Source organism: Rhinopithecus bieti, unplaced genomic scaffold, assembly GCF_001698545.2.
Source record: "Rhinopithecus bieti isolate Rb0 unplaced genomic scaffold, ASM169854v2 scaffold_39586, whole genome shotgun sequence".
NCBI lineage: Eukaryota > Metazoa > Chordata > Mammalia > Primates > Cercopithecidae > Rhinopithecus > Rhinopithecus bieti.
Window position 1 is genome coordinate 774,763 of NW_016816842.1, and position 9,974 is coordinate 784,736.

The 9,974-nt window shown below is 43.3% G+C and overlaps 1 protein-coding gene across 1 annotated transcript in view; it reads left to right on the plus strand.

Annotated features, from left to right (window-relative positions):
- MUC13 (mucin 13, cell surface associated) overlaps positions 1–9,974 on the plus strand; it is a 32,031-nt gene that overhangs the window by 2,502 nt on the left and 19,555 nt on the right. The window contains exons 2-3 of the mRNA XM_017855361.1: positions 4,886–5,296; positions 9,476–9,598. Of these exons, the coding sequence (XP_017710850.1) occupies positions 4,886–5,296; positions 9,476–9,598 (534 nt within the window). The remainder of the gene's footprint in view (positions 1–4,885; positions 5,297–9,475; positions 9,599–9,974) is intronic.

Genomic DNA, 9,974 nt, shown 5'->3' on the forward strand with positions numbered 1-9,974 from the left:
ATCACAGTCTTTTTTTTTTTTTTTTTTTTTTTTTTTGAGACTGAGTTTCACTCTTGTCGCCCAGGCTGGAGTGCAATGGCACGATCTCAGCTCACTGCAACCTCCACCTCCCAGGTTCAAGCGATTCTCCTGCCTCAGCCTTCTGGGTAGCTGGGATTACAGGCACCTGCCACCACACCTGGCTAATTTTTGTATTTTTAGTAGAGATGAGGTTTCACCATGTTGGCCAGGCTGGTCTCAGACTCCTGACCTCGGGAGATCCACCTTGGCCTCCCAAAGTGCTGGGATTACAGGCATGAAGCACCACATCCAGCCTGGATCTGATTTTCAGACTTTGGTTTTGATTTCCTCTTCTTTGTTTAAAAAAGTTACACAAGTAATGCAGACCCACTGTAACAAATTCAAACAATACAGATGTATATGAAATAAAAATTGAGCATCCAATCTGCCTTCCCACCCATCTACCTCCAGATATATTAATATTGACAGTTTTTGTGGCTATTAAGGTTTGCTTTTGAAAAAAAAAAAGTTTATTTTATTATTTACTTGTTTATTTTGAGACAGAGTTTTGCTCTTGTTACCCAGGCTGGAGTGCAATGGTGCGATCTCAGCTCACTGCAACCTCCCCCTGCCAGGTTCAAGCAATTCTCCTGCTTCAGCCTCCCAAGTAGCTGGGATTACAGGTGCTCACCACCACGCCTGGCTAATTTTTTTGTATTTTTTAGTAGAGATGGGGTTTCACTACATTGGCCAGGCTGTTCTCAAACTCCTGACCTTGTGATCCGCCCGCCTCGGCCTCCCAAAGTTCTGGGATTACAGGCGTTAGCCACCATGCCTGGCCTTATTTTATTTTTTGAGATGGATTTTTGCTCCTGTCGCCCAGGCTGGAGTGCAATGGCATGATCTCAGCTCACTGCAACCTCTGCCTCCCAGGTTCAAGTGATTCTCCTGCTTCAGCTTCCTGAGTGGCTGGGATTACGGTGCCCACCACCATGCCCAGCTAATTTTTGCATTTTTAGTAGAGATGGCGTTTCACCATGTTGGCCAGGCTGATCCCAAACTCCTGACCTCAGGTGATCTGCCCACCTCGGCCTCCCAAACTGGTGGGATTACAGGCCTGAGCCACCACACCTAGCCTGATACATTTTAAAAAGTTGCTTTTTTTTTTGGGACAGAGTCTCACTCTGTTGCCAGGCTGGAGTGCAGTGTCATGATCTCGGCTCACTGCAACCTGTGCCTCTTCAGTTCAAGCAATTCTCCTGTCTCAGCCTCCCAAGTAGCTGGGACTACAGGCGTGTGCCACCATGCCCAGCTAATTTTTGTATTTTTAGCATAGACAGGGTTTCACCATGTTGGCCAGGATGGTCTCAATCTCTTGATCTCGTGATCCACCCACCTCAGCCTCCCAGAGTGCTGAGATTACAGATATGAGCCACCGCTCCTGGCCTGAAAAATTTTTTAAAGTTGCTTTTTTATGTAATGTTAAGGATTTTGGAGGTGTGTGTAAGGAATCACTACTTCAAACATGAGTTGCATCTCAGGATTCTGGGCAACCAAGGGCAGGAATTGTGTCTTGTACACCTTTACGTTCCTCCTCACCCCCATGCCTTGTACAGCACCTTGACTGCAAGAACCTCTACACAAGCATTTACTGAAACAAATGAAAAATGTGCCAGTGACATTTGAAGTGCCTTTAACAGGCAAAACTTTCCAGGTTGTTTTTGCTTTCTCTGAGAGATTAGGACTGCATTATTCCACAGAATCTGATGAGTGCCTTTGGGAACCAACATCTCATCACAATGAAGAATTTAGTTCTGGGAGAAAGGTGTTTGATTGTGACTTTCAGCTAGCTTTGAATAAAGCAGTTATAGATGTGTCCTGGACATGGGTGGTGATTATGGAGTGTTCCCCAGAAAGAAACCAGGTCAGGGCATATATTTTGCCACTGAAACCTATGATTTATACCTCCGTGGACATTGTGCTATCCTTGTGTTATTTAGAAGTTTTAGGACCTAAGAAAATAAAAGACTAAAGCTCTTTTACTGCACAGATGTCTTCATAGATTTCTGTTATCTACAGATTGAACAGAATAGGTTATTTGACCATTCCTCTTGGGTATTTTTACTAGATAATTTACGCCTGGGATATCAACTCTAAGCTGTCTTCCCTGAAATCTGTATAACCCTCGGATAAAACACACATATACACATAGACACACACAAGTATATTTTAGTTTTTTAAAAAAATTGTAGCTATTCACAGCAATGAATTGCTGTCAGCTTGGAATGTGTCTCATTTATTAAAACTAATTGAGCATTCTGAAATGTAATCTCCCTAGTGAACAGAAATTTAAAACCAAAATAAACAAGCCTAGAAGTCCAAAACTCCTTGTCATAATTCCAAAGGCCTGCAGAAGGCCTCTTAAGATGTCCCGATTTGTTTTCTGCACATCTACAGAAACATGTTGGTTCTTGGGCATCGGCCAAGAATGAACATTTCCAAAGCATGAAATTCAGGGTCTGATGGGGTTGGGGCTGTTTGCACCCACAGTCTGCCAAGCCCTTTTCTTCTGTCCAGAGTTTTCCATGGTGAGAGCCAGCCCCTGGCCACTCTCACTGCTACCCCAGTGATAGAGGGCACCATGAAGGTCACTTCTGCTTCCACTGCTTTCATTCTGATCCCCAATTTTCTCTATTTGCTCTTCTTGTGTTTGCTCCTCGGGGATGTCTTGGCTTTTTTGTTAAATGGATGGCCTTCCCCGTAACTTTAATCAAGTGGTAGTTAGGACATTGTCATCTCACAGACCTGGCTTTGCCTCTGGGCAAATTCCTTAACCCCTCTGAGTATTGGTGGGCTCTTCTGTCAAATGAGGGCATTTATGTCTACTTCACAGGTACTGTCGGGCGCAGGCCAGTGCTTGATAGGTGAGAACTATCCTGAGTGGCAGGAATAGGAAGAGTGGCAGTCAACATTGCCAGCTGGTGATGTATTTCTTGCCTAGGAAGAGCAATTGCTGATCTCTTCAACATTTCTGAATGGCTATGTTAGCCAAGCCCTCTTCAAGATGAAGAGCCAGGCTCTGCCCTCAAGGGGCTCATAGACCCATTGGGGAATCAGGAAGCATATTTCGCAGTTCTCTGTACCCTAAGATTTAGAAATTGCTTCCTCACTAAAACTTTTTCTTTCAATAATTTTTTTTTTTTTTGAGACGGAGTCTCACTCTTTCGCCCAGGCTGGAGTGCAGTGGCCGGATCTTAGCTCACTGCAAGCCCCGCCTCCCAGGTTTATGCCATTCTCCTGCCTCAGCCTCCCGTGTAGCTGGGACTACAGGTGCCCGCCACCTCGCCCGGCTAGTTCTTTGTATTTTTTAGTAGAGACGGGGTTTCACCATGTTAGCCAGGATGGTCTCGAACTCCTGACCTCGTGATCCGCCCGTCTCGGCCTCCCAAAGTGCTGAGATTACAGGCTTGAGCCACCGCGCCCGGCCTGTAATTTTTTTAACCTATTGTCAAGGTCAGAGTTCTTAGAGACAATGAAAATTTCTAGAAAACTTATCACTGGGCCAGGCAAGGTGTTTCACACCTGTTATCCCAACACTTGGGAGGCCAAGGTGGGAGGATCACTTGAGCCCAGGAGTTTGGAGCTGCAGTGAGCTATGATGGCACCACTGCATTCCAGCCTGAGTGACAGAAGAAGACCATGTCTCTAAAAAAAAAAAAAAGAAAGAAAAGAAAAAGGAAAAGAAAATAGATCACTGAATCACTAGAGTTTACCACTCCATGGATCCAGGGGTTAAAAGTTGTGAAAATGCAACTTTGATACCCATCATAGCTCAGAAAGCAAAGATCACTTATTCATCTTACTCTTAGTCAATGTATCGAGAATTGTGAATGGGAAAACACTACTAGAATACAATTTTGGAAGAAGTATAATAAGCACTTAATGAGGTATTTTTATTTTATTGTTCTTTACCCAACCCTAACCTCTCCCTCCCTCAATCTATCAAGGTAATGAAAAATGGGGGCAGTTGCCTTAAAGTGCAGAAAGACAAAAGGAGTCCACTTCCGGGTAGTCACTGCGCCACCTTGTGGCATTCTCAATTGTCCTCACTGAGAACAGTCTGAAGTATATTAAATCCAGATGGACAGTTGTACAACTACAGGCATAAATAATATTACTTCTTGGTACTCAACTTAAAAAATATTAACTCCTCTGTGGGACTGGTGGGTCACGTCTGCAATCCCAGCACTTTGGGGGGCTGAGGCAGGAGGATCATTTGAGGCCAGGAGTTAAGATACCAGGCCAGCCAGGATAGTGAGACCCCCATCTCTAAAAAACAAAAAACATTAGCCAGCCATGGAGGTGTTACAACTGTAGTCCTAGCTATTTGGGAGGCTGAGGTGGGAAGATTGCTTGAGCCTAGGAGCTCAAGACTGCAGTGAACTATGATCACACCACTGCACTCCAGCCTGGGTGGCAGAGGAAGACCTTATTTCTAAAATAAATAAATAAACGTTAACTCTTTGTCATATTTTTCAATAACATTTTTTCCAGTTTTGTCTAATTTTAATTTTGTTTATTGTGGGGTTTTTTGTGTTTAGAAATAACCATGTATTTTAATTTTTAATATAGTCATATATATTCATTTTTCCAGAAACGAATGAGTTGAGGCTAGGCATGGCGGTTCATAACTATAATCTCAGCAGTTTGGGAGGCCAAAGAGGGTGGATCGCTTGAGCCCAGGGGTTTATGACCAATCTAGGCAACTTGGGGAAACCTTATCTCTACAAAAAAAAGAATGAATTGGATACGAATTAGTATTAAGTAACTGCCATTAGTTATTCAATGTACTGTCTGCTCAAACTTGGTATCTTTGTTCCTCCAGCCACTATCCAAGGCCAATCAGCTGTTGATTTAAAAAACACAGAAAATGCAACTAGTCGTCCTGCAGTAGCTACAACTGATGCCACTGAAATTAGTTCCCCTAAAACTGCTGGCACCACAACTACACCTTCTTCCCCAACAGCTGCTTCACCTGCTTCCCCCATAATTAATATACATAGTTCCTCCACAATTCCTACACCTACTACTACAGACAATGAGTCAACCGCAAATGCAAATTCATTAACTACATCTGACATAATCACCACTTCATCTACAAATGATGGATCAATCACAATGGTTCCTTCTGAAACACAAAGTGACAATAAAATGTCCCCCACCACAAAAGACAAGCAATCATCAGAGCCTCCCACTGGCATCACTTCACTGGAGACCAGCACCCTAAACACCACAGGTAAGGGCGATTCCCTCAAAGACTCCCCAAGAATGGAGCATACCATTATGGAGGGAGGGAGGTGGGTATGTTCTGGTGGGCTAGGAAAATGGGTCTAAAGAAGCCCAAGGTTTCCTTGGAAATTAACTGTGGGTTTGAAATCTGGGTCACAATGTAGTGACGGCAGAGCTCCTAAAACCCTCAGTTTCCTTCTGTTCTCCTTTCCTTTCCTGCTATCCTACCTCAAGTTATTTGCTAGCTGTGCAGTATTTTTTTCAATGAACTCGGGCTTTGTGAAAGGTATCTCTATAGCTTTTCTCTCCCTAGAGGATTTTTAGAAATAGTTTCAGCTTCTCTGAGAAGACCAGGTCCAAATAAGCAGGGACTGTTCAGCCCCACTGATCTAGCTCTCTGGTCTACCTAAAGAAGAAGTCAGTTCTACCCTTGAGGTAAGATGGTGGCTGATCACAATGTGGAACTTGTGTCAAGCCAAGAATTTGAGACTGAGTCATAGAAAGCAAAACAACAGCAGTGTTCAAACAGTCCTAGGCATAACCAGGGCCATTGTCCAAAGGACAGATGCTTTGGGAACACTAAGAGATGACAAGTGACCTCAAGCAGAAGTTAATGAAACAGGAACCATTTGCTTCACTTCCCCAAGCTCAGTCTATAACAGAAATCAACCAAGTTCATCAGTAAAGGCTAAATGGCCTTGTGGACCATGTGGGGTCTCTGTTGTAACTCCTGCACTCTACTATTTTAACATGAAAGCAGCCACAGTTAACAAACAAAAGGTTGATCAGATATGACTTGTGAACCATAGTTTGCCAGCCCTTGATCTAGAAGAATCATCACACTTTAGAGCCTGAAGAATCTAGATAAATCCTATCATTCTCAGACGGGAAAGCTGGGACCCACTGAGGGCCATGACTCACCCAGGGTCAAAGACCAAGTGGATGTCTCCCTACCCTTAATTTCTGGTAGCTTCCTCAATGTTCTTTGATAGATTTAAGAAGTGGATGGTTAAGCAAGTAGAGCCCAGAGGCTGTATCTAAGACATCTTTCCCCAATCTTCTTTCATGTTTGGAGGGGCCACTCTGAAGGTGGGATCCAATGGGACACAGCTCTCCTGGAATCAGGAAAGGGAGGTTTTCTAAGCCATTTCTGCTTCGCCAGGTGTTCCCTCAGAGTCAGGCCGTCTTCCTGTGTTCTGGCCCTACCATGAATAAACTGTGGGGTCTGGGGCAAGTCATTTCTCTCTTGGCTTCAACTTACTGATCTGCAATAAGGCGAGACTGAACTAAAAAGCCCCCAAATCTCTTCTGGCTGTAACATCCTGTGACTTAATCAATTCCTGGCCATGAAACAAGCTAACAAGTCTGTCCTTTGTTGCTGAAGAGAAAGCACCCGGGAGTTACTTGTCTGGTATCTCCAGGAGGAGATACATCCAGTCTCTTCCCTAAGATGTCCCAAGTCATCTTTGCAAGGTGGCTGAGGCTTTTCTTAAAGAAGCCATTAATTTTATTTAGAAGACTGGTTCATACCTTGTCAGAGGGGTGACCCTTATTTTGTTTATAAGATACTGAGCTATGCCTCCTTTTATCCTATATAGTCTATTTTTTTCTCTTTAAAAAATTGTTGGCTGGGCGTGGTGGTTCACGCCTGTAATCCCAGCACTTTAGGAGGCCGAGGTGGGCGGAATACGAGGTCAGATCAAGACCATCCTGGCTAACACAGCGAAACCCCGTCTCTACTAAAGAATATAAAAACTTAGCCGGGCGTAGTGGCAAGCGCCTATAGTCCCAGCTACTCGGGAGGCTGAGGCAGGAGAATGGCGTGAACCCAGGAGGCGGAGGTTGCAGTGAGCTGAGATTGCGCCACTGCACTCCAGCCTGGGTGACAGAGCAAGACTCCATCTCAAAAAAAAAAAAAAAAATTGTTAATGGAAGCCGGGCATGGTGGCTCATGCCTGTAATCTCAGCACTTTGAGAGGTTGAGGTGGGTGAATTGCTTGAGCTCAGGAGTTCAAGACCAGCCTGGGAAATGGCAAAACCCCATCTCTACAAAAGAAAAATACAAAAATTAGCCAGGTGTGGTAGCACGCACCTGTAGTCTCAGCTACTCAGGAGGCTGAAGTGGGAGGACCACTCAAGCCCTGGAGGCAGAGGTTGCAGCCAGCTAAGATTGTGTCACTGCACTCCAGGCTGGGCAACAGAGCAAGACCCTATCTCAAAAAAATAATATTAATGGACTTTATTTTTAGAGCTGTTTTAGACTCACAGCAAGATTTAGAGAAAGGTACAGAGGTTTCCCATATACTCCCTGGCCTGATACATACATTATCAACATCCCCTACCAGAGCGGTGTGTTTATTACAATTGATAAACCTCCAGTGACACATCATTATCACCTACAGACCATAGTTTACATTAGAGATCACTCTTGGTGTTATGCATTTTATGAATTTGGACAAATAAATGTATGACATGCATCCACTATTATGGGATCACAACCCTAAGAATCCTTTGCACTTTTCATCCTCCCCTCTAACTCCTGGCAACCACAGATCTTTTTACTGTCTCCATAGTTTTGCCTTTTCCAGAACTTCATACAGTTGGAATCATACAGTATGTAGCCTTTCGAGATTGGCTTCTTTTACATAGTAGTATGCATTTCCTCCATGTCTTTTCATGGCTTGAGAGCTTATTTTTGAGTGCTGAATGGTATTCCATTGTCTAGATGTACCGGTTTGTTTATCCATTCACCTACTGAACGGTATCTCGGTTGTTTCCAAGTTGTGGCACTCATGAACAAAGCTGATATTAACGTGGATGTGCAGGTTTTTGTGTGGACATAAATTTTCCACACCTTTGGTTATATACCAAGGAGGGTGACTCTCAGATCTTCTCGTAAGAGTATGTTCAGTTTTGTAAGAAGCCACCAAACTTTCTTCTCAAAGTGGCTGTGGCATTTTGCATTACCACCAAACAATGAATGAGAGTTCCTGTTGCCCCGTATTCTCACCAGCATTATTTTACTTTTTATTTTTTAAAAGAAGTAAATTAGGCCTATGATTATGGAAAAGCAGCTCAAACAGGGCAAAATCATGTGCAATAAAAATTAAATCTCCCTCTCATCCTGAACCCCTAGGACCCAGACCCCGAGTTTCCTTCCCCAGAGGCAACTTCTGTGGCCAATTCCTTGTATCTCCCTCCTGAAATTACCTATGCAAATATAAGCATACATATTTGCTTGTGTATAATCCTCCCCTTCTTTTATTCACAAAAGAGAGCATGTTATACACATCGTACCTTACATACAGCTTTTAAAGAAATCAGTGGTTTCTACATATAGGTTTGTAAGACTCTCAAGACAGCTTTGAAGGTTGTCAAACACATAAGCTATTCTGCCATCGCAGCTCAGAATCATTCCACTTGACAGAAATGAAGAAAACTGGCAGCCCAGATCACCATTGGATCACTGAGCTAACTCTCCTCCTCAGATCTCATCAGTCCCCAGAGAGAGAAAGATACTGCACTCTGCTCGGCCTGGGAGTCTCGGCCCGCAGTGTAGAACCCGTTGCAGTGTTATTTTCACCATTTATTCAAGTGATCCACTTAGAAAGCCAGAGGCTGGAGTGTCTTCTCATGGCCTCTTAGAATTTTCACTGAGTTAATCCACATTCTCTCCTTTACTGTCCCATTCCTGTTTTCATGGCTATGTCTCCTAGGTATGCTTACCAGAATATGACATCTAGTTTCTTTTCCGAGCTTCTTGGCTGTTCGATTATTCATACCTTTCTAAAAATAAGACGTTTTATCTAGAGTGTTTTAGGGAGCCCCACCTTGTGTTAGAGGACTGTGCTTCAAGGTTCTGGAGGGACTCTGAGATCTGAAGATTCCTGACTCCTTGGAGTTAGAAGACTGCAATCTCTCTTTCTCTGGGCAAGCCCTTGTCCACTAATCTCTGATCTTTACTATTGACGAGTATTATATTTGATTCTAGAATTTCAGAAACAACTCTCTAGAGACCTAAGCAAGCAAATATTTGTTTTTAACTCTTCTAAAAGTGTGCTGTGGAGTAACACAACCAAGGAATGGAAAGGGCCCAGCAGGGAGGCAAGAAGATGGAAAAATACATTTCCTCTTGTTATTTGTTGTCATTTCTCTGGATTTCTAATCTCTTTCTACTCCATCTAAGGTCCCAGCAATCCTTGCCAAGATGATCCTTGTGACGATAATTCGTTATGTGTTGAGCTGCATAATACACGTTTTTGCCTGTGTTTAGAAGGGTATTACTACAACTCTTCTACGTGTAAGAAAGGTGAGTTACAAGGGATGAGCCGTGTCTGAGCTCTGTATCTCATACCAAAAGTGGAATCGAAAACTCAAAATGATGGCAAAAGGAGATTCCAAAATATCAGAGATAAGGAAAATGTGGAGGCAACAAAGGCCAGCAAAGTAGAGAAAAGTGCTGTTACTTAGGGACACTGAGGCAGAATAAGGTGATCTATCTAAGACCACATAGTCCAGCAACCCTGGGAACCTGATCTTCAGTTCTGTGTCACAAGATTTGTTTACTCCACAACATCAGATCCCCCTCTTAGAGATATAAGAGCCCTTCAGCTCTAAAAATGGATTTCAGGAGTACATTTATACACCTGTGGCATAATGATTTTTTTTTTTTTTTTTTTTTTTTT